The following is a 26,136-nucleotide window of genomic DNA, read 5'->3' on the forward strand; positions in this document are numbered from 1 at the left end:
AAAAACCGTAGATCTAGCATTGCAAAGAATCCTAAATAATTATTTAACTTCATTAGGAATAAGAGAAGGGGTGACTCATTGGCACCTGCCGAAATAATGTAATAGTAGAAACTGGCTGACACATAGACGACCTGACAGCCTGATAATACGTGACCAATTTTGATTTCTTATTAATTTATGTGACAGCTAGTTAGTTTAATTATCAAAATAGTAGTGACTGAGTCTCTTGTATGTTCTTCTCACGAGCTCTACTTTTTCCGAACATATGGTAGATTCAGTTATTTATATTTATAGTGACGATTCAAAAGCGCTTTATTTAAGACTAATTTAAATAAAATTTATTAGACTTTGACTACAGAGACTAACTCCAAGCGTGGCTCACATCTTAGGATTTCTCAAACAAAATCGGTTACAGTTGCAATAGATTTGCTTTCCTTTTCCATCTTTCTGTATCTTCGTTTTTTAGATATTTTGGTACTTCTTTCTTGAATTTTTTGTCTATATGCTAGTATATTGCAAGTCTTTGGACTACACACAATCTCGACCTTGGCTAATTGAATTGACAAATTCAATTCAAAATCTATGTGCTACCTGTCATATTGATTTATTCTGACATGTTGACAGCTGACGTCTGACACTGGATTGTTGTGTTTGCCTATCGATAACTACAATCTTGAATAATACACAATATTTAATAAATCATAAAACTATCCTATCTATAAATTGCAGTTCAACTTCAACTACTTCATTCACAGTACATGAACATTGCCTTCGCCTTGAAGAAATTACATTTGAAGTGTAATTTGTTTGAAGGTTTCTATAAGTTCCGGGAAGTTTTTTTCAAACATCAATTTGCTAAAATGGGTTTGCTAACAGAAGGAAGTCCACTATCTTGGGAAGAAACTAAAGCTCTAGCAGAACATGTTAGACAACACGGTGTTGAACAATTTATTAATCTTTATCGAAAGCTGCGGGATCGCACCGGGGATGTTCTCAAATGGGGAGATGAAGTTAGTATTGTATTTACCTTTTTTATTTTATTGTACTCAAATTAAATAAAGAATATAATTAGTAAAAAAGTCCAAAATATATATTTTTCAAATTGAATTATGATATTTATGGTTTTCATGTCTAAATCATTTTAGGTAGAATATATTATTGTTAAATTTGATGATGACAATCAACGTGCAACTGTAAGTTTAAGGGCTGATGAAATTTTACCAGAATTACAGAAAAAGGAAGTGGAAGACCCTGAAAGTAAATACTATTTCCATTATTCCCTTTTTATATTAAACATCACTTTTCATTATATCAATATGTTTTTATGAAATGCTTTTTAAATAATTAAAATATCTTTTGTAATTAAATATGTAAATTATTACATTGATCATTTATTTGTTTTAATACTTTAAAAAGTACTTCATCTAAATAGATGATACACATTATCCAAATCTTATAACAAGTTCATATAGTTTAATTCTTCATTTTGTCTTTTATTTATTTACTAACATTAACTATGCTTTATCTAGAGTGTAAATCTAAATGTGATTTCTTTTCATCTAATAAGGAAATCTTAAAATAGTTTAAATTTATGTTGTTGGTTTCCCTATATTTGACCTTCATTCTTGCCAAAATAACTGGGTTGTTACCAGTAAATATAATTGCACAACATTAAGAAATTATATCCCATCTTCTTTCTATAATTGGTTATAATAATATCATGTCATGTTAAAATATAAAAGCTTACATATCACAAATCATTGATAAGTAAGTGTATTGTAATTATTAGGAGAAGAAAATAACTCTTGCCCAATAATTTTAAGAATTTAATATTATATAAAATTCACAAAAACTGTTAAATGACTTGTTATGTCATATAATATATGCACAGTCATTACATTAGCAAATACATAGGATATATGAGTCATAACATGAATCACTTATAGATATATATAATGATCATGGTGAATCTGTGATTTTAGTCTCTGCTTTTATACTAATATTGTAAATATGTAAAGAGCTTCTTGAAAAAATTAATAATATTTAATTTTGAATACTAAATAACCCTATATTCAAATCATTGATAAGTAAGTGTATTGTAATTATTAGGAGAAGAAAATAACTCTTGCCCAATAATTTTAAGAATTTAATATTATATAAAATTCACAAAAACTGTTAAATGACTTGTTATGTCATATAATATATGCACAGTCATTACATTAGCAAATACATAGGATATATGAGTCATAACATGAATCACTTATAGATATATATAATGATCATGGTGAATCTGTGATTTTAGTCTCTGCTTTTATACTAATATTGTAAATATGTAAAGAGCTTCTTGAAAAAATTAATATTATTTTAATTAATAATATTTAATTTTGAATACTAAATAACCCTATATTCATATCATTTACCTTCCCAAATTGGCAGGGCACTAGATACAGATACACCAAAACCGAGTGTGCTATATGGGACACAACTCCCTCACTAAGTTCTGACCCTTATTTTTTCTATAAGATGGTTTATTTTGCATGGTCATATAGCATGTTTCAATAGCTTTCGCATACATTCACTCAATCATCGTAATTATAAGTAATTAATTGCTACACATAAAATAATACGCATTGACAGAACGCTGCGCGTGCGCCAAATCGCGCCGATCTGAGGCATACCGCGCGATCAGAATTTCGTGGAATGGAAAGGTTAACTTGATATATCATATAGTTCTAAACTATAAATTTTTATCTGAGAATCACCTCAAACAACACAATGTAAGCTACAGTAACTTAATATTTATTCACAACAACAAGGACCTATTACTTTCCTCACTCCAGTTGAATTTGAAGTTGAACCTTAGATCTCAAGTTCACCTAACAATTTATTGTAGAGATTTTTTTATTTAGATTCACCAGTGGTAATAACAATATTACATTTACCATTACACTAAGTTACAAAGGTCTTACTAAATGCTTTACCTTTTAAGGTGAATATACCACATGCTAAAATATGTGTGAAATAGTTATATAAAATATCTCAACTTGAAGTGCTCAGAATAAATGTTGATACAAAATATCCAAAACATAACCACTATATAGAAATCATCAAGGAAATCTCAGATTGCATGTTGAATAACAAACATCACTAAAGTTTTCTTAACCTTATTGTAGTGGTACTTTATTGTCCGTTCTGACAATTAATTATGCTCATGAAGCTTCATATAATTAATTAAGGTTGATGGATAATGAGTGCTATAGTGTGTCATTTAGATACTTATTAACACACATCCATGTTTCAGTGGGATTTGACACCATAAGGCAGGTCACCATTAAATTTTGCTTGGGATCCGTCTCATGAGATGAAATAACCATCGGGTTTGCACAATATTTAATAGAAATAATATTTATTAAACAAATGTAATTTCAATCAATGGGAAAAAAGAACCATCTTTTGTTAGGTTACTAATATCTGTCTACTTGATCGTGTATGGCACAAGGCGCTCCTCTCAAAACTTCCATCATTTGGGCTTCCCGAGAGATTATGCAAGTGAACCTCCAGCTTGCTCACTCGTCGCAGTATACAGATCGTTGTCGACGGTTATTGCCCGAATCCGAAGCCCGTGAACGCTGGTGTGCTCAATGCTGTGTGCTATCTCCCACACTGTTTCTTCTGCATATCAATGATATGTTGGACACCTCCAACATACATTGCTATGTAGACGACAGTACTGGTGATGCCGTATACACCGGCCAGGAGAAACTTGTGTCTTCTATCGAGTCCTCTCTTGAGAAGGTCGCGGAATAGGGTAAATTGAGTCTCGTCCAATGTAATCCCCAGATTAAAGTTTGCGCGTTTACAACAAAAAAAAAACCCATTTGTCGTATCGCCGCTCCTCGAGAACACTTCTCATATAGCCTCGCCTAGTATAGGAATACTGGGTCTCGAAATCTCCAGCGTTTGCCTCTTCCGTAGTCATCTGGAGGGAAAAGCCAAATTGGCTTCGACGAAGCGGGGCGTCATAAATCTAGAGCACGGCAATACTTCAAGCCGTCCACATTCTAGGGCTCTACAAAGCGCAGGTCCGGCCACATATGGAGTATTGCTGTCACCTCTGGTCTGATGCACCCCAGTATCAGCTCAATCCATTTGACCGCGATGTGATTCCTCTGTTGTTGCAAGAGAATGTGGGCGGCGGTGACCACTTAACACCAGGTGACGCGTACGTTCGTTTGTCCTTCTTTGTCATTATTCTTGTGCCTTCTGTCTCATGAGTGTTAATAACCTGGGCAGGATGTTTCCTAAATGATCTCAAGATAATTACCTAAATAAATAATTTAGTTTTTTCCCTCATTTTGGTTTATAAGAAGTCAGAATTTACATATAATCTTTCGAACTAGCATTCTTATTGTGTTAAAAAGGTTTATCCCTGAAATAAATGAGAACTAATAGAATATTTTCGATAGTAAATTGATTGAAATACAAGACCTAGTTTTCTTATGAAAGTTTTTGCCATTGGCTTCTTTGCACATGATCCAGGCTATCCACAGTGGCGCCCGTGTCGGTTTTGTGCCAGCAGTGGTATGCTTATTTGGGTTTTTTAAATCCTGTTCGGCAGTGCATTGTCATTACAACTGCCATTACCAATTGGCGTTACATACGGTTGAACGTTTTGCTCGTCTCGTGAGTTTTATCCCATAGGCCTGGTATCCACCAAAGCGAAGACGAAGAGAAGAGGAGATAAGCCGCGAAGCTGTCAGGTTATTTCCAGTAAAGCGGAGAGAAGATGTGAGCAGTGCTTATAACAACGTTCTCGGATCAATGCGCGAGTGCGGGCCACCCGGCCACTCGCCTTTCACGCATTTCCGCTCCGCCGCACTGCTTGATCGCTCGACCCGGCACAAAATTCTATAGACAAATGTTGACCCTTACCTGAACAACTTACTCCACGTCGCGTGACATGTCCGAAGTATCTGAGTATACACGCTCTGACTATAGATGAAAGCGTTTCTTTCACTTCAAGTATCGAGACTTTTGTGCGGCGTTTTGTCCAAGATACTCGTAGCATTCGTCTCCAACACCGCATTTCTAGTGCGTCAATCCTTTGTCTCTATCGTTCTTTGACCGTCCTTGTTTCGGCACCATATTGTAGTATAGGAAACACTAGAGATCTCACTAGTTGGGCTCAATACCGGGCCTTAGGAAGACGTCTTGTTTCCATAAGTTAATATAACAGACTGTTACAGCTGTGAAAACGTCGAAAAAAATGAGGTTGACAGTTTACCTCTATTTTGAGCAAATCACACACCATTAACACGAGTGACATATAAAGCGCGAGTGACGTAGCTTGTCATGCCAACTAAAGTGATAAACCTGGCCTATTTCCATGGTGTGTCAGCAAGAGGATCTAGATTCTAGACTACTATTCTAGACTATTCTAAATTATCTAAAATATAAATAAATTTATAAAATATGTTTATTAGGCGTACTGGTTTTTTTTGGTATGGCAATCCCTTGATTGTATATTTTTCACAGATCATCTCACGATCAGCGGTATGCTGAGGTGAATTACAATTTTGCATTCAACAAACATTAATTATAAAATGGGTTACTTAACGCAGTTTACAAATCGTATCTACTTTGAAAAATAATGAAATTATTTGTTTCTTTTAGATGTGAAATCTCTTTGGAGACCAGAATATGGAGCTTACATGATAGAAGGCACACCCGGGAAACCGTATGGAGGTTTATTGGCTCATTTTAATATAGTTGAGGCAAATATGAAATTTCGGAGAGCTGAAGCAAGTACTTTGTTGAAAGACGGAGAAGTTATTATGAGCATTACTAATTTTCCAAGGTATTTATTAAGACAATGTTCTATTTACACGGCGCTATTTACGCATCATTTATTTTTCTTTATGAACACTTTATGGCGTAATAAACTTACCTGAGCGAGAAGAAATGATCCATTGTTCAATATTGTATAAAGTCTGCTATAGATAATTGTTCTGTGTGTATATGTATGTCTACTACTACCTACTACCACGGGGAGTGTTCCGAAGTCCTGTTTGACCTAATTTCTGCAGCCGAATTCCACCTTCACACTTCACGTCTCAATAATTTGAGTTATCACCCCTGCCATCTCGATGTCTTTTTTCAAGGAACTTTCTTCCACTTTTTTTTTAATGAAAATAAGGGACAAGACGAACAGAACGTTCAGCTGATGGTAATTGATACGCCCTGCCTATTACAATGCAGTGCCGCTCAGAATTCTTGAAAAACTCCAAATACACAACATACGCGTTCTAAAGTTCTAAGCTTATCTAAAGAGTGACTTTGAATGTTGAAGCGTGACACTGCATGTCCTGAGCATACTTTTCATAAGATGGTACGTAATTACCGATTTTAGTTTATTATACCGGATTTTTTTCTTGAAATCCCCCCTGAACCCCTGTTTTAAATCATATCACAACTTAGCCTATTAAATATAATATTATACAATTTAAATGGCCTGCGCCAGAACCAGACAATAACCATGCATCATTATCCTCCAAATACCTAGTATACTTTCTGTTATTTTATTGTAAAATTGTAAGTAAGTCTAACTAACTAATTAAATGGCATGTCCAGTTTATTTTTAATACAAATATTTCTAATAGAAATGAATTGAATTAGTAACGCGTATAAGAGTTAGTAACAAGTAATTAACTAAGCTATATAATTACTAGTTCATGTACACAGCTGATTAGTTTTAAAAGTTCAAGGTTCCTTTGTAAAGATAATTGGTACAAAGACGAATTTATTAATTTTAAATGTTTGTTGTCTCGCTATAAATACTGTTAAAATAAAAAAGAAACAAAACATTACATTTAAATTTGGAATCTGTCATTTTATATGATTGTTCATTGAGTTTTCTCAATTTGGCGCCAATACATTGTACAATATTATCCGATATTAAAATGGAGTGGTGTGATAAACAGAACCGCATCGCTGTGATTGCATTACACAAAGTAAGTATGGAGCCAAATGCAATTTTGAAACTCTCCATACGCTTGGTATTAGTAAAATGTTTGTGTACCGGGCTATTAATAGGTACAATGAGACCTCTGTTTGTGACAGAAAGATCTGGCCGTCCATGTAGTGTTCGTACGAAAATGGTGGTCAAAGCAGTAAGGGTAAGAATTCGAAGAAATCCTGTCCGAAATAAAAGATTTTATCTCGGGAGATGAAGATAGTACCTAGAACTATGCCGCGTATTTTAAAAGATGACTTAGGACTTGCAGCGTATAAGAGACGTATTCGTTATTTTTTAACTTACAATTAAAAAAAGAATAGGGTTGTAAAATCAACCTCCTTGGTATTCGGCTGTAGTTTTCGTTTTATATAATAACTAATCAATTGTTATATTATATTTCATTATAAACTAATAATAATATTATGCAATACGGACGGTCTGCAAATTTAAACACAAACATACAGACAAATAAAAAAATATACAATCGAAATGTCTTTCTTTCACACGCGACGCCACAGAAATACTCTCTTTACACTGTCTCTTTCGCTCCATAGGTTTTTTCACTGAATTCGTTATAAGAGTAAAATGTGTATAAATTGTATTTTGAAGAATTGATTTTTAAACATTTTTTTATTATTTTACTATACACTAAGATTGGAGATAATGATGTAGGTACTTCGAAAATAAAATTAAAATCAGCATAGAAGTACAAAGTTACAGGCACTTAAACTTTGGATCAAAGGGCCTTTCGCTATCTCGGAAAACAAGAATTTGTATAGAGCTATTATGGCATAATTGTATTGGTGTTCACCCTATTGGAGCAATAAATAAATAAATTAATAACTATGGTGTGACCAGGCAAGTGCATATCATATAGGCAATTAGGCAGTGCATACCTCGTTATGAACCTTAATAAATATAGTACTAGTGTTAATAGTTATTTATGCAACTGTTGTGTAATAAGGGGTATTATAACACGAATGTGGACTCGGCTTCGCCTCGTGTGATAATAGTATCACATGAGTGTTTTAATACCTAATTATCAACAGTTGCATACAAGACTTTATCTACACCCAAAATATGAATCCTCTAAAAGATTCTGAAACAGTTAGCTTACTGCTAACATTGAAACACCAGTCCTAGTAGTAAACTAATATCATTCATTACTTACATACAAATAAACTAAGTATTAATGAAATAATTATTTATTTTAATGGTAATTTACATTTTGAATGGTGCAATAATTAAAATTCACTCGAATATAATGTTCTTTTGCAGAGTTTAAAATGAATCGCTCATTTTTTGTAAACAAAACAATAAAAAAAGCGCGGATTCGAAAAACCTACTTTTTTTTTACGGCGCGCGACTTCTGGTTGTGTGGAACGCGCGCAAACGAAAATGTTCGTTTTTGAAATTCATACAGATACCACGCATCGAGCAATAAGAATGTGGCTGTCTGTTGAAATTCTTTGCGCATGAGGGGATCGAAAAAAAACATAGGAGTGTTATGAAATTCAGTACAACATTACAACACTCGTTTGGATGATGTAATGGTTATTAGAACATTGGGTGTTTTAATGTTGGCAATAAGCTAACTGTATCAGAATCTTTAATAAAGGATTTAAAGCATGGGTGTAGATAAAGTTAATTTAATTTGGTTCCGTTTTAAAACCAAACTTCTATTTAACACCCACTCATAAAATTTTTCCTTACACTAGATACTAAATACCTACGATAAACAATCTTTGGATAGTCTAAAGCTCAACTACGACTAGTTAGATCCACAGTGCCTACCTTCCTAGAAAACCAATGCACGCTCCTGGGTGTGACGTCACACCACTGACGTCACATTATATATTATTTTGTTTTGAGGAAACAATGCATCAGGTAAACATCAGGACACTAAATTTATATATCTTAATATATATAAATTACGTGACACGTTGTTTGTCCGCGATGGACTCCTAAACTAATGAACGGATTTTAATGGGGATTACTTCATGGAGTGCAGTTTGGTCCAACTTGAGAGATAGGATACTTTTTATTTCGATTTGGGATCCATAATTATCTTTATTTCCAATATCTGTTTTGTATGGACATATTTTCTATGAGAGAATATACGCACGGTTCGACAGTTCCTCTGTGAAACGATTTCATTATAACAACAGGGAGCATTTTTTACGAAATAATTCTTGATGTTTTGAAATATTAGTGGCGAATTCAGTATATAAAACAGTATTTTTTATTGTCTACAGAACAACGTCTGTCGGGTCAGCTAGTATTAAGATATTTATATGTATTTTTTCACAAATGTCATATTTTCAGGTTAGGTTGTCCAGGCTTTACAACTCCGCCCTACGTAGCAACGCCCGGGAAGGGCGTCACAATGTCACACTTCTTTCCGGATGACGGCATCTACCCTGGACATCCTAGATTTAAAACACTCACATCTAACATAAGGAACAGAAGAGGAGAGAAAGTTGCAATTAATTTACCAAGTAAATATAGTCTAATATCTCGACGTTTTTTAACAATTCTAATTCTAGTAAGCTTCATAAGATACATAATAGCTTTAAGGGTAAATGTATACACTTCTATAATAAAGTCCCAGCCACTGTTCAGGCATTATCTATAAATAAATTTAAATGTTTTAAAAAAAAATTGCTCTGCCGTAAATCCTATTACTCCACTGCTGAATATCGAAATGATCGGACAGCCTGGGACTAGATTATAATTTCTTTATAGCGATAGAGATGACTGTACAATATTGTATATTTTTATTGAAAAGAGCGCAAAAAAAAGAATGCTGGGAGAGTTTCTTGCGCCGCTTCTTCTCTCTCAGAGCGCCATTTGTTTCCGAAGCGGTAGTAGTATATAGTAGTTATTAGAAATGACATCAAAAAGAATTCTAACGGAATCAATTTTGAGAAAATAAATGCCTGCCTGCCAAAGACAGTATTAAGAAATGTGAATCAGGTGTTGTGGAGAAAGTTAGAGATTTTTTGAAAAACAAATGCATTTTCGAATTTTTCAAATATTTTTGAAACGATTTCTTCTTATGGGAGGGTAATCCGCTTCGTAACGTAACGCGTTGCGGTGCCAATCTGTCTCGCTTCCCTTTCTCTCACGTATATGGCAGCGGTAGGCAGGCTCCTCCCTTCTCACTCTAACCAATTGTTACCTTTATAGGATTAAATGATGATTTTAATAATGTACATTCTAATGTAAATATTAAAGAATTGTAACTAATTTTATTATATTACTTACAAGTGGCCAGTTCCAAAAAATTTTGTCTGACTCCATAATATATTTACAATATGGGATATATGTGTATTCTGTTTTAGTATATCGAGATACGAATACAAAGATACCGGTAGACAATTACCATGAGTTGGAGAAAGGCGTGGCCCGTCCCGACTGCGTGTACATGGATGCCATGGGCTTCGGGATGGGCTGTTGTTGTCTTCAACTCACGTTCCAAGCGTGCTGCATCATTGAAGCTCGCACACTGTACGACCAGTTGGCGCCACTGTGTCCTATAATGGTGAGTTTGATATTTAATGATGGTTAAAAGAGACAGGATAGGAGGAATATCATCCTTTGTTTGGTGTCACACCAACACCTATACTTTGAGTCTTCGTACACTACTCGGATTATAAATACAACTTTTCATTTGTCTTAATCCACTTCTACTTCGCGTGCCTCTTCGACTAGCCAAGGTTGGCAGCCAGCTTTGTAAATTGAACATTTTGTTCTTCGCGAGACGATATAGTTCGCCTATTTCGAACTATTTTGCCTTTATTCACTATTTGGATTATAAATACGCATTTTTATTTGTGTCTTTTCACTATTGGGATTATAAATACGCATTTTTATTTGTCTTATTTCACTAGTGGGATTATAAATACGCATTTTTATTTGTCCTCTTTCACTAGTGGAATTATAAATACGCATTTTTATTTGTCTTATTTCACTAGTGGGATTATAAACACACATTTTTATTTGCTTACTTTCTCCTCCTGATTATAAATACAAGATTTTATATGTGTTTTTTCACTAGTGCGATTATAAATACAATTTTTTATTTGTACCAACATTACCATACGATGCGCGATTTAGAACAATCATACCAAAATGAACTGTCTAATACCGGGTGGTTGGCTTTGTTAAGAGCGATGGAGAACGTGTCTCCATGGCGCGGATACGCATCGTCCATTAATTTTGGTATCTGCAAATAAAAATAAACTATATTATATTAAAGAACAAACATAAACTTGTTATGCCTTCTACTCGGTTAAGTCGAGTTAGAAAGTCTTTTATTGGGCGATGTATATGCTTCTACACTACGATTACAGAAAATGTACATAACAAATGTGTGGGATAGGTTATTATAGCAAAACGATTTTCTTAATGATACCACAGACTGGGAATGAAGCGAGCACCCTCAGTCTCTTTAATTATTGTACGATATTACATCTAAACCATATTTTTATAAAAAAAAGCCCGCTGATTTTCTTGCGCCCGTTCTTCTCGGGTCTGAGGCAGTCTATTTTTAATGGGTGGTAGTTTTTAACGTTCAATAAGTAATTTTGAATCGTATTTTGAATAAAAATATTTAACTTAGAATACGGATAAATTGTGGCAGAAATAAGTGTGAATTATAATCAAGTTTCGTATATCCAGCTGGCGCTGTCAGCCGCATCGCCGATCTACCGCGGGTACCTGACCGACGTGGACTGCCGGTGGAACGTAATATCCGCATCCGTCGACGACCGCACAAGGCAAGAGCGGGGCGTGGAGCCGCTCACACATGACAAGTTTCGCATTCAGAAGTCGAGATACGACTCCATTGATTCGTACTTGTCGCCGGAACATGAGAAGTGAGTGATTTATATTTGTGTATGTTTTGATGAGCCTGTTGGTCGATCGGTTATGTTTCTGTCGCAGGCAAATCGCGTTTTACATACGGCGTCGACCGTTTGAATTTATGACATGAGAAATTTGGACCTAAGAAAACTGGCCTCATTTTAAAATACGAAAAATCCATTAAAAATCAATATATAAAACTGGAGAGGTTTTTGTTGAAACTCGTGAATCTTCTTCCGACTGGTAGAGTCGGATTTCAAAATGATTTTTTATGTCAGTTTCATAAGAAATCTCTCTTAGGCAATCATTATTTTACTACCTTTTTTATGTGATGTTTTCAGGGAGATATGACTGTGACTATGATGGGGCCGGTAACGCTTCTGTGATTTCTCTGGAATTGCAAGAGCGTGGGCGGCGGTGATCACTTAACTTCAAGTGACTCTCGGCCATAAGCCTCCCCTATACCAAAGGAGCCCTTTGCACAGGATGCCGGCTAGATTATAGATAGGTACCTCAACGGCACCTTTTTCTGTCGTGAAGCAGTAATGTGTATAAGCATTACTGTGTTTCGGTCTTAAGGGCGCTGTAGCTGGTAAAATTACTGGGCAAACGAGACTTAACATCTTATGTCTCAAGGAGACGAGGGCAATTGTGGTGCCGATCAGAATTTTTAGGATTTTCAAGATTTCTGAGCGGTACTACAATGTAATGGGACAGGGCGTATAAATTACCATCAACTGAACGTTCTGCTCTTCTCATCCCTTCTTGTTATAAAAAAAAATATCAATTAAAGTCAACGATACTGACGTACCTTATGTATTAAATTCTTTAGTAATTTTTCCAATATTGTGTTGTGGCAGGTATAACGACATCCCGATAGTGCACGACCCCGCCATCTATCGGCGGCTGCGGGAGGGCGGCATCGACCACCCGCTGGCGCTGCACGTGGCCCACCTCTTCATCAGGGACTCCGTCTCGCTGTTCTCAGAGAAGGTCAACCAGGACGACAGCAACGACACTGATCACTTTGAGGTTGGCATAGACGCTACTAGGTATTTTTTTAATAGACTCACACCTTGGACCCCGCGTTGATTATACAGTAGTTATACACCCAGATTTCATAATAAGGGTAAGCCCATTGTCGTAAACAGGAAAAATTGTTGGTGGCGTAATAGTTTAAACAATATCAAATTTCTAGTGCTATAAAAATAAACTAAGTTTCGAAAAAAACGACTTCAAACTGAAAAGTAAAAAATAACTAAATAAAGATTTTATTAAATACACCTCTTGTGCAAACCTTATATTTTTAATATTAATAAAATACTACCTATTCATGGGATTCAAGTTGGTGCCTGCCCGTTTGGATTGTTTTGTTCTAGACCCTAGGTTCTCAACGTGGGCGATAACGCCCCCTTGTGGGCGTTTGAGAATTTCGAGTAGAAGACCCAGAGAAAATTAGGGGGCATTGAGATGACGCAGATGAGACGTGGGTAGATTAAAAAATATAGTCCAAAAAGGCAAAAAAATACACGAAAATACTCTAGAAAAAAACATTCTCAAAGTGGGCGGTGAGCAAAAATAGGTTGAGAAACTATGTTCTAGACGAAGCTGTCCCGCTCAAAGTCACACGTACGTAGTTTAGGTACTTACCTGTATTTACATTTGGATTGGCACCGACTTCAAACCTATCAAAACAGTAGACAGATTTTTCTAGATTATATCAGGTAAACTATAGATTTGGTTGGTTTTTATTGTCACAGTCAATAGTTTTTTTAAAGTATGGGTAGGCCTAGGAAAGGTTCCTAAAACAATATAGATCCGAAGAAACGGGAAGGGAAAAAAGGAATCGACTCCAAAAAATGCTGTTCGAAACTATATTTCACGTCTTGTGAGACACTGAAATATCGTGACGAACGTTTGTTAGCTTTGATTGACAGCTAACCTACGACCCACTTATCGGGACACGGGTTAATACTTAATAAAAATATATAATCAACCTACACGAAAATTCCTAAAAAAAGGTCGCACACAAACTATAACTATATCATGCACATAAACAAAAATATTCATGAAATTTAAAGTACTATGTCAAATTTTTATGGGACAAAATGGCAAATATTCCACATCAAACTATCGTGTAAATGGAATCATAAATCTCAGCGTTATCGGTGTACATACATAAAAAAATTCCGATCGAATTGAGAACCTCCTCCTTTTTGAAGTCGGTTAAAAACAAAATGTTCATGCCTCGTGTTCGCGTCTATTGAATGAGGGTATACAATAGACTTTGAACATTCCTGCCACGATGTTATCTATATATAAGTTTATGACCACGTATATGCAACGCCGCACGGACATTTTTTGAAGACCTTTTAATAGGCGATCGTGAGTCTAGTTGTTTATTGTAAGTCAATGTAATAATTTCAGAACATACAGTCAACTAACTGGCAGACGATGCGCTTTAAGCCGCCTCCCCCCAACTCGCCGATCGGGTGGCGGGTGGAGTTCCGGCCGTGCGAGGCTCAGCTCACGGACTTCGAGAACGCGGCCTACGTCTGCTTCGTGGTGCTCCTCACCAGGGTCATACTCTCCTACCGGCTCACCTTCGTGATGCCCATCAGCAAGGTTGGCAAATTTATAGATCCTGTAGACGCCCCACAGGTGGGCAAATTGCTAGTACTTTAACCCTTTCGCTTTGGGTTTCAATGCAATGCTAGATATCGGTACCAAATTGAACAATAAAGACACATTCGGATTAGTGCTGTAAATGATTTACTGATAAAAAAATAAATCGACTTGATATAACACAACGTGGAGACTTGAGATTTAAGCTTAGTAAATTGGAACCTAATATAAAATCTCTGTGCAGCAAGCATCAAACGCATGGATATTTTGAAATTCAGTTTTTCATTTTATGTTTTGAAATTTTGCAACGATGTTGTAGTGATATCTTCCTAAAACTTATCATTTATATTTCTTTTTAACAAAACAATTTTTAAATGTTTAAAATTGTGTATGAAGGGCATAATTTTTTTTAGAAATGTTAAGATGTGGAGTGGCGTGAAAAAGGAACCACAACCTGAGAGTTGAACAAGACATACCAAGCTTTACGTATGATACGTCACTCGAACGGTTGGCTTATTGGAAGACCGCTCGGATGGAACCCGAGAGGTTGCGGGTTCGATTGCATCGGTCATAAATTGTGGTCACAAATTTAAATTAATAAATAAACCATATAAGTAGAAAATATATAATATAAGGAGAAATACCTATATATTATAGAAAAAATTATATAATATTAAAACAAATAATTCAGTCAATGACATTTCAGTACATATGACTATTCATACAATGAGCGGGTGCGCGAGGAACTTAATCTAAATGGCAAAACAACGTTTGCCGGGTCAGCAATTGTAAAATAGGTATATCTAGAAGGTTTAATTAGGTATACACCAGTGCATTCACGTTTACAGTTAAATTATAATAAATCCTTGTATAAAGACAAAACAATAAAATATAAACTTAACTTTAAACTAGTCTTCTGCCTCGATATGTGTGCGTCTTTACACCAAGGCCTCCTCCAACTGTCCATTTTCCACTGTCACCAGCCAATCTAGACCATGTGCTGTGGCCTTTATTTCGTCAACTCATCTCCTTGTAGGCATTATAGATTTTAACCATGTTTGAAGTGAAAACTTATTTAGCGGCGTTGAGCACTTTTCTTGGTATGGGTATAAAATGTTAAACTCACGTCATGATACGTGACCTGATCGAAAATTCGTAAGACAATTTTCTACAGTGTTTTGGTACCAGGCAATCATAGTTGAAGAAGAGATTGTCTTATGTATGACGCGAGTATACCTTCCCTACTTTGTGGTTAATGTCTTTTATAGCGGTTGAAATCATGTGTCATCCTAGCAACATGTACCAGGACTTCATATGCAGTTTAGAGGTTCATACACAATGCAATTCTTAAAATTATTATGCAAGTGCTCACCCGTTGTTTTTCTCGTTGATATTCTGAAATTATGGATGAAAGTTGATTTTTCTGAGGGATAAACTTTTTAATGTAAAATAATTGTAATAGTTCTGTATCGTAAATTTTTATATTTAACTAGCTGACCCAGCAAACGTTGTATTGCCGATATTAAAATCGCGATACAAAAGTAACTGTTGATCGTAGATGGGTGTAAATTTGAAGTTTTATGTATTTAATGCTGACTCATAATCAAACAAATTAAAAAAAAATAATAATAATAAAAATTAAAAAAAAAATCGTGTGGACCACCCATAACATTTAGGGGGATGAAAATGATGATGATTAGATGTTGTCCGATTCTCAGACCTACCCAATATGCACTCAAAATTTCATGAGAATCGGTCAAGCCGTTTCGGTGGAGTTCAAAGTTTAACACCATGACACGAGAATTTTATATATTAGATAAATTTTAATTTTTTGTGAAGGAGAAAGCAATGAATGAATATCGTATTTAACCATAAATGCTATTACTTCTATTCTGATAAATAAAGCATTTCGTGCGAATTCCCTAAACATTCCAAAATATTCAAAAGTGCACAACGTTAATATTCAAGTTTTCACTTCTGCCGGCACTCCCGGAGTGCAACTCGTATTTTTCCGTGTATGTGATTTTATGTCCTGTCCATTTCCACTTAACTTTTCTGTTGGTTACTGTTAAAGAGTTAGATTATCATTATATTAACTCTAATGCATGACGTGTAGGTAGACGAGAACATGCAGCGGGCACAGAAGCGTGGTGCGTGCACGCAGGAGCGGTTCTGGTGGCGCCGCGACGTGCGCTCGCTCGACGCCGATCACTACGCCGAGATGTCGCTGGACGAGATCGTCAACGGAAAGGTAACATGCCCTTTACTTTACCGCCCTAACATTACTATTAATTTTAGCTCTCCATTATTAGCAGCAATGGACATTGTGCAGCATTCATATTGTCACATCTATGTTTTGCATTCGAAGAGGCAAGTTGGTCACGTGATGGAATTTGGATGATTCTTAATATTTTTAAAAACTTATAACAGATTGAGTCTAATATGTAAAAATTATGATTTTTACGCATTTCTGGGAACTTTTAAAAGTACAAGTAGATTATGGCACATAACTAAGTATTTATATACCATTCATTTCAAAAATCGTGGGGGCCAGCGACTTTAAGAATAAATTAAAAACTATTATATTGCGACAGATAACAGATAAGTATATTTTTGAAGTGAACACTTCTTTAGCCACGTTGTTTACTTTTTGGTAATAGAATATATATATCTTATGGGTTTACGTCACCGACATGCTCGTGGCTGGCGCACGTGAGTTCAACAAATATAAATATACAGCGTGGGGCTATAATGTTAATTACAACATTCATTCAAATTAGCACCTTATTTCGTGGCAATAATGTTCAAAGTATAGACAATAGTGTCTACGCTCATTAGAAGTAGTAACACTACGTCAAGCGCGAGACAGACGTGAACACAAGGCAAGAACATTTGTTTTAGCAAAGTTATTTACATTACATTAACATACAAGTTACATTGTTGAATGAACAAACTAATTTTGTCCCTTCACCATTGTTACGTATCTTTTCCGGGGGTAATACGTCACAACCAATTACAGCGCGTCATTTCATGGGCCGAGGGTATAAAAGAGCGGCTTCCAGCTCATTTGATTGTCTCGTGCCAGATTTTGGCGAGACAACACGTCCTGAGGATGCCTCGTGTAGAGGCGAAACACGTGTCGAATTGTTTAAAGACAAATATTGGCGGAATTAACACTAAAGAAAACTCAAATCATTTGGATAATTATGGATTTCCGCAAAGTAACGCCTACTTCAATAAATTTTCTATTTAATATTGAAATAGTTTAGCTTGAGAAAAGCTTATGTCATTACTTAAGTTTTATGTATATTAATATGATAAAGTAAGGAAAGGTAATTTATTAAAAAAATCTTTTAATGATTATAAAATATATGTTTTTCTTAGTTACATTTCTTGAATATTTACATTTGAATTTTGTGTATATAAATTATTAGTGTCATTATTTAATCATATAAAAGTAACAATTGGTTAGAGTGAGAGAGCAGGAGCCTGCCTACGGCTGTCGTATGCGTGAGAGAAAGGGAAGCCAGATAGACTGGCGACGTAACGCATAACGTTACGTTAACTTCTATACACGCATTTTATTCCTTAACATTGAACCAAAGAAAACACTAGGATTAATTCCCACTTAGATATGTAGATTTTATACTTGGTTTTTGGACCTTAGGACGGCGTGTTCCCGGGCCTAATTCCGCTGATCGAGACCTACTTGTCCGGTATGGACGTCGATGCTGACACGCACTGCTCGGTGCAGCAGTACTTGAAGCTGATCCAGCGGCGGGCCAGCGGGGAGATATCCACCATGGCCACCTGGATGAGGGACTTTGTCACCAAACACCCGCAATACCAGTGAGTCATTATTACTTGATTGCAGCGGATCCAATAATTATTGTAAATCTTGACTGTTCCAGCCATTCAACAACAAACAATTGCTCAAATTAGAAACATATACTTTGACTGTTTTTATTAAGATGCAAAAGTACTGTTGGTTAACTGTACTTCAATAATATGATAATTTTATTATTCTCCATTTTATTCTAGTATTTTATCTAGAAAGGTCTAAAAATGATAGTGGTTGCGATATCAGCCGTGAGCGCTCATCGCAATTCATGACCCCACGAGTGTTGAGCGTTTTGACCTCGACAACGTCGCGTATAATAGTTTTCTCATGACGAGGTAATAAACTTAAACAAACAAATATCACAAGTTTTCGAGATGCCGCTTAAATCAGCGGGAAATGTATCTTAGGTGATAGCGAAACTCTCTAAGAAAAAAGCGTTTCACTCGATTGTATGAAACATGCAGTCATTGATAGTTTAACAGATGATGGGTATAGTCTTGTAAAAAACGGAGATTGCCGAAATCCACTGCGTTTTAAGCAACTGTTCGCTTTCAAACTTAACCGGATTATACTTAGTCGCCTTAATGTAATTACTATTTCAAACTTATGCCAATTCCTAACTTATGCAAAATGTAATACCTCTTTTTATTCTTTTAAAAAGTTTTCTATTTGACCTAATTATTCAAAATTTTTGCACAAATTACACTGTAGGTGATATGTTTTTTCCTCGAGCGTCATTTGTTTTTTTTTAATTTAATTAAAAATCGAGCGTTCTGGTCTAATGATGGTATGTGATCACCGCCGCCCATACTCTTTGTAACACTAGAGGAATCACAAGAGCGTTAGCGACCTTATAAAGTGTCGAAGAAACATACATACATGTGAATTCGAAAACCGCAAATATGAAAATGGTGGGCGGGCGAGGATCAAACTGGAGGCTCCGTGGTGAGAGTCGACGGTACAATCAATTGCACCACCGGCGCTTTTTGTGCCTTATCTATTGCAACGTCCGATTAATGACAGCTGGCAGGTAGCGAAACGTCCGATGACGCGATTAAGATTATCTGACGGCGAGCGCGAGATTCATCATTATTAAAAGCGATATAATTACATAACGACTCCACTTATGGCTATATAAAAAATACATTCACGTAGTTAAAAGTATAGAAAATCTACGTGTAAAATCATAAATTATGTTTTTGAACCCAAGTTATATATAAATAAAAGGTTAAAGCTCGAGATTATAGGTAGAAATGTGATAACATTTTCATTATATTAAGTTTTTATGTAAAATATTAGCGCACACATTAATAAAACTTGATTATTATTGAAATAGACTATATTACCTATTTTTTGATATTAATATGTCATTACTTCGACTTACGGGATTGTTGCATTAAACTAAAATAAAGCACCCATTCTTAGTATATACCTACAATTTATCTGCGGAATGCACAAGTAAAACGTGAAATACTTGGTTGTCTCAATACATCCAGATTGTTGAATATTATAAACATTATATTAATGATATTTTGTCCCTATTACAAGCAATGATTTACTGTTAATTAATTGGATAACAATGAAAATTTGATATTTAAACCAAATCGATAAAGTAGTATCGATCATACTGTTAAAACTTGTCGATTTAATGTCGTAAGAAGAATTTTATATGTAATTTGTAGATAAAATCGGAAACTAGATATCATGAGGATTACTTTCATATATAAAACAAATATAATACGTAATTAAAATATTACACTTACATGATAAACAAAACAACAAAACACTTGACACTACAAAAATAAACAAATGACAATTCCCCCCGCAAAGCGATTTTCAATTAATTATTTCTTTTAATTTTTGCTCGGATACTTGATATTTAAAGATAAGCCTATTACAATTACTTACCATAGAGTCTTAAAAATCGTATTTGACAAGCTAATTCACTCATACTACAGATTATAACACAAATTAAATACGCAAGTCGACTGGGCCACTCTGGTTGCCTGGACGTTTGACTGTCTAAAGAAAAAAGCCGCTCTAGTTGCCCGGACGTTTCAGTAGATAAGATATATAATTTAATCGGCGGTTGTAAATTTCCTGAACAGAAACAAAACGTGCAAATACCGCTCTTAATATTTGTCAATAGTGATTAATTGTTCCTACTAACCATAATGAATTATCCAAATATAAGAAGTTTTCATGGAATGTTAATTAATAATAATAATAATATTGACACATTCTTACACAAATTATCTTGCCCTAAACTAGGCATAGCCTGTACTATGGGTACGATATATTTAATACTATATAATTACTTAAACATACATAAAAACATATAAACATCCATGACTCGGAATCAAACATCTATATTCATCATATAAATGATTGCACCTACCGGGATTCGAACCCGGGACCTCTAGCTTAGTAGTCAGGGTCACTTACCATTCGGCTATATCGGTCGTCGAATAGAATAGAATTCCGATAAGCTTTTTTCTCTTTCACCAATTCGACACATGCCTCTTCAGGTGATTTTGACTCGCCGAATTCTGAAACGTGACGTTAAACGTAACGCCCAATTCAATACATTTTCATAATGAATTATTCAAATTGTTTTATGCTTATTGTAAATGTTTCAGAAAAGATTCCGTCGTGACGGAGAAAATAAACTACGATCTGTTGAAAACCGCCCACGGGATCCAGACGGGCAACATTCCGGCACCAACGCTGCTCGGCAGCAGCAACATCTCAAAAACTAATGAAGACATTCCAAAGGCATTTACTAAGATGATGAATCGGGACTGCCCCTAACCTGTGCATGCTCATACTTAGTATACGTATTAGATAGAAGTTACACTGTAAAGGTCGGACTGCATTTGAGCGGCGCTGCGCGGCGCTGCGCGGTGCGTCGCTTCACGTGGGAGGCTTTTTGCACAGGATGCCGGCTAGATAATGGGTACCACAACGACGCTTATTTCTGCCGTGAAGCAGTAATGTGTAAACATTATTGCGTTTCGGTCTGAAGGGCGCCGTAGCTAGTGAAATTACTGGGCAAATGCGACTTAACATCGTATGTATCACGGTGACGAGCGCAATTGTAATGCCGCTCAGAAATCTTGGGTTTTTCAAGAATCCTGATGGGCAGGGCAGGGCGTATCAATTACCATCAGTTGAACATCCTGTTCGTCTCGTCCCTTATTAAAAAAAAAAAAACAAAAACAAAAAACGTCACTCGACGGTACCTATCCCATTACAAGTGCAGTAAGCGGCAGCTCGCGTCATTTCTATACCAGTTCGTTAGTGACGATTATTTGGTCATTCTTTCTTTATATGCAGAAGAAGAACGAATTATGGTAGAGAAAAAAAACAAATGGATTGCTGAGATACCTAGCTCACGCTATCAAGAAGGCGAATATCACTATATTTTGTTTCCTCGCCTTATAAATGACTCGGCACAATTTCACACTTTTTTTGTGATGTCGAAGACAAAATTCTTTTTTTTTGACTTAACAATTAACAGTACGCATACTGAAGCGACGCACCGCTTCCTGTGTCGCACTGGGCGTCGCTGCACGTCAAATTATTCTCTCGGAGACAAGCCGCGACAAAATGATTGAAATAATATTTCAAAGATTTGTGCCGCACTGTGCAGCGCCGCTGTAATGCGGTCCGGCTCTTACAGGAACCAGAACAGTGTAACTGCCCCCGAAATTCACAAATTAAATACTTAAATACACAGTGTGCTTAAAATACGTATTAAACCACAGACTTAGAACATACTATATGTTTTAAAACTTTTATCATCGCGGAACTTTTACATTGTAATTATTATGACGGGTACTCACGGTATATATTCTATTGATGTGATGCCGATATTTCGATCCAATTGCATGAATCGTGGTCACGGCGGGTAGGGTGTGTGTGTAAATTAATTTAATTTAACTGTTTTTTGTCAATGGTCAACAGGTTGAAAAAACTGTTAAATCGTCAACGGGTTTTGAAAAACCGGTTAATGTATTTATAAATAATTTAGGTTTTTTATTAGGTTTATATTTCGTCAATATAATGCCAAGTCAACGTTTTAGTTCGCAAATTCGTCAACTGTTTTGAATTAAACTGTTTTAGTGAGGCATTCAATTTCTTCATTTATTGCGAGTTACGGACGAAGACGTTGATTGAATTTATTAGCTTATTATGTTCAACAGGTTTTGTCGTTGAAGAATAACAGTTAATTCGTTAACGGATATAAAACTGTTAATAAAAACAGATTATTGATTTAACGACCACCTCTAACGGCGGGACTCCGGAGGCGGTGAGAAACACTTGACACATTGTCATTAATAGTACATCAATCTGTCCACATGGCGCCTAGTTCATTTTGGTCTTTGATTCCCTAATTTCGACACACTCTACTGACGACATCCATACTTTCGGATATTTTTGTTGCATTTGTACTGCAGAGAGAGACCACGGGATTCCATGTTTGCGCTAGCCTAAAACCATCCTCCCTATTAAAATTGTTAGGATGCTTTTTAATTTCTATAGCTTCTCTAACAAGCCGTGGGATTTATTGGCGTTCAGCAGAATTCACTCGTGGGTTGCGCAGCTCGATCGAGTGGTTGATACCGGCTTTAAACAAGTGTTCGGCTGTTGCAAATTTTTTAGGATCGTTATTTTTTTATTCATGCAATTGGATCAAAATATCGGCATCTAATCAATAAAATATATGTCGTGAGTACGTGATAATAATTACAATGTTAGAACATACTAAGCGTATAGACGATCTGACAGTCCGATAATACGTAACCAATTTTGACTTGTCAATTTATGTATTAGCTTCTTTGATATAAAATATACTAAGGAGCTAATTCCACATTGGTAACAGGAACAATAGATTCGCTTTCCTTTTCTACCTTGCTGTGTCTTAGAGATATTCTTCTCTCTTGCACACTTTGTTGGTCTGTACACTAGAATATTTTATTATTAATTTTATCAAGAAAATTGTATGTTTGAAACAGGTTTACGTATTATTTGCTAGTGCAATAAAACCTTATTTTCTTTCGAATTTATTTCATTTACACGTATTATGCAGAAAATTTGCTGTTAAACGTGGTCTTTGTACTCATTTTTACTAGTATAGAAATGTTAAATACCTTGAGCAATGTCGTTTTAACATAGCTTTTAATTATAGATATTGATTTTACAAATATTATATTGGGTTGTATGAACTTCACGCTTTTAGTTCCATAGTTGCACGGCTTAGCCTAGCATTTTGTTTTATGTGGGTACTTTAGTATTTTTTTTATTTAAAATTCACATTAAAATTATTTGAATCGTGATCTACGTGTAGTTATTAGAGTTACTAGCCGCAAATGATTTGCAGAGGAAAATGTTGCAAATGCAATATATCCACAGAATAATAAATAACAGTAGTTAGAAATGCGAAATACCGAAACGCGAATGAGTCGTCTCCTGTCAAATGAGAGACTCCTGTCGCTAAACACAAATATTTTTTATCTTTTAGCGGCTCTTTTGATACTCGCCGTACATTGCACTGTCAAAATGCAATTGGTTGGGCAAGTCTTTAGTTCAGTCGATACAAGCCTTAATCATACAGGTTGTATATTTAAAAATAATCGACAGAAAGGGTAAACGAAATAGCTGTTCTCAACGGATATTCAAGTTTCAAAAGAGACTGGCATGGATACAAACAGTAGAGAAAGAGATAGAAAGCCATGTCAGTCACGTACTCTGACATGAGTGAAAACGATAGAGGCCACGCCCACTGAGGTGGGGGGCGCGGGATTGTAAGTCTAACCCTCGTACGAACGTACGTATAAAAGATTCTCCTCAACCTCCAACATAGGTCAACAACACGCGGTGGCCGAGTAAAACTCTCGCTAACAAGTGTTATTTAAAGTCGCTACTAGTAAATTATAATTTCCCGAGTGGAGTGGCCGTTTATTGTTGTCATCCGTAGTCATCCCGTCGAAAAATTTACGCCGTACAAAGATTCAGTTCAAATCGGGTGCGGGGACGCTCTAATGGGGTATGACCTTAAGACTCCGACAAACAACGCAGTAGCCACAGACTCTGACCAGTGCCTTCTTGTGGAATACGTGTTAATATTAATGTTATCGTTTCTTAAAATAATTATGTAGTTGAATTGTATTGTTAGTAATGTAATGTTGAGACTACTATGATTTGGTCACATGTAAATTAAATTTTTAAATGGTTGTGTATATTTTTTTATTCTCCTTATATATAAAGATGTTTATTATTACAAAGAACGTTTTATTGAATACGATAATAATACCCAATACTGACATTTCAGTGTGTGCAGCACCAAAATTTTAATAATGTAAGAAATTGGCTACGGGCACTTTTGTGGTGAGTGACCGCCGCTATCCATGAATCTTGCAACATAGTCACATAAAAGTGTTAAGCATGGATCAAAAGTGGATAGCGAAACTGAGTTAATGTGCCGGGAGCTATTTGAAGGCCTTTAAAGATTACGGCTAACCAGTCATAGATTATAAACATGTCAAGAGTGTGCTTCGTCCCTAAATCGCTTCAACATCGAAAGCTCAATTTTCATGCATGTGTATGCGTACGCTTGCCTCTGCACACATAATATCTGTGTGTGTGAAAAAACACCATATTGATAAAGACACTGTGGATATCGCTACCAAAGTTCTGAGATCTGTTACATAGGATCCAAAAAAACACCCTCCCATTCGAATTTCGACATTTGTGACGAGGGGGCGAGCCCATAGATAATACTATATACTAGAGGGCGAGCCTGGGTCCTAGCCCTACTCTTCGTTGAAAATGTCAGAGACGAATATTCGAATTTGACAAATAATCAAACGTCACTTTTACGATAATCACAACTACACCTTCTAGGCTATCGTTGCTATAATCATTTCAAGTTGTGTAGATATATTTGACATACAGTCTCGTTCGCGCGCGTTCTGCGAACGGTTGTATTAGTGATCGCGAAAATGACGAGTTCTCAAGTTCTTAAGTGCAATAACTGCAATATTGTGATCTATGAATTATTAGCGTTCATCCAGAATAAAATTGATGTAATGGACGAGGATAGTATAGTGAGGCTGTGCAACAGCGCGTTCACCGGTAATGATATTGAAGCGGCGAAGAATTTACTATTTGACTCTATCACGTCAGCAAAACGTAAAATTGTACGTCGAAAGGATGGGAAATTGCAAAGAGATCTCAATGACATTATATTCTTAAACAGAGGGATTACAATGCATTTAAAGTACTTGTGTCTAAGCAAAACATGTATGTAGGTATGTTTTTAGATGATAATCTATGGCCTGAAGGGGTTTCCTTCCGTCGGTTTGTTTATATAAACAGGGGGGTAAGAAATGAGAATAAGAATGGAGTCTCGACTTAAAACACCTAATGGACTATCAGCTACATCGAAATTCAAAAACCATTTTTATTAGTTTTAAGTGCAAGTCAGTTAAAAGATCCCTTGAGTGTGTACGGGGCTTATGTAAGACCGCCGATATTGTAGCACTACAAGAGACATTCCTACTTCCTGAGGATCTCCCACTCCTCGGTACCATCGATAAAGATTTTGCATATACAGGCACTTCGGCTGTGGACACCTCGGTGGGGGTGCTGAGGGGCCGTCCCTACGGCGGAGTGGCTATATTGTGGCGTAAAACGAAATACACAAATGTATGCGTTATTGAATGTAATAATCCGCGAGTCTGTGTGATAAAGGTGTTATTACGAGATAGTGAGTTTTTGCTTTTTA

The 26,136-nt window shown here is 35.9% G+C and overlaps 1 protein-coding gene across 1 annotated transcript; it reads left to right on the top strand.

The window, feature by feature from the left end:
• Positions 1–725: 725 nt before the first annotated feature.
• LOC126971313 (glutamate--cysteine ligase catalytic subunit) lies at positions 726–24,583 on the top strand. The gene is made up of 11 exons (XM_050817533.1): positions 726–1,010; positions 1,146–1,257; positions 5,674–5,857; positions 9,341–9,513; positions 10,360–10,559; positions 11,699–11,895; positions 12,742–12,913; positions 14,309–14,506; positions 16,623–16,757; positions 18,174–18,355; positions 20,987–24,583. The coding sequence occupies exons 1-11, from the start codon at positions 759–761 to the stop codon at positions 21,156–21,158; spliced, it is 1,977 nt and encodes a 658-aa protein (XP_050673490.1). The 5' UTR covers positions 726–758; the 3' UTR covers positions 21,159–24,583.
• Positions 24,584–26,136: the final 1,553 nt, after the last annotated feature.

This window comes from Leptidea sinapis, chromosome 23, assembly GCF_905404315.1.
Source record: "Leptidea sinapis chromosome 23, ilLepSina1.1, whole genome shotgun sequence".
Taxonomy (NCBI): Eukaryota; Metazoa; Arthropoda; class Insecta; order Lepidoptera; family Pieridae; genus Leptidea; species Leptidea sinapis.

What these genes read in the sequence shown, in the direction of transcription:
- LOC126971313 (XM_050817533.1), top strand. Translation starts at nt 759, where the DNA reads ATGAACATTGCCTTCGCCTTGAAGAAATTACATTTGAAGTGTAATTTG. An exon ending in AGTTGCAATTAATTTACCAA is followed by an intron (nt 9,514 to 10,359) that starts GTAAATATAGTC and finishes ATTCTGTTTTAG; the next exon opens with TATATCGAGATACGAATACA. An exon ending in CGCCACTGTGTCCTATAATG is followed by an intron (nt 10,560 to 11,698) that starts GTGAGTTTGATA and finishes TCGTATATCCAG; the next exon opens with CTGGCGCTGTCAGCCGCATC.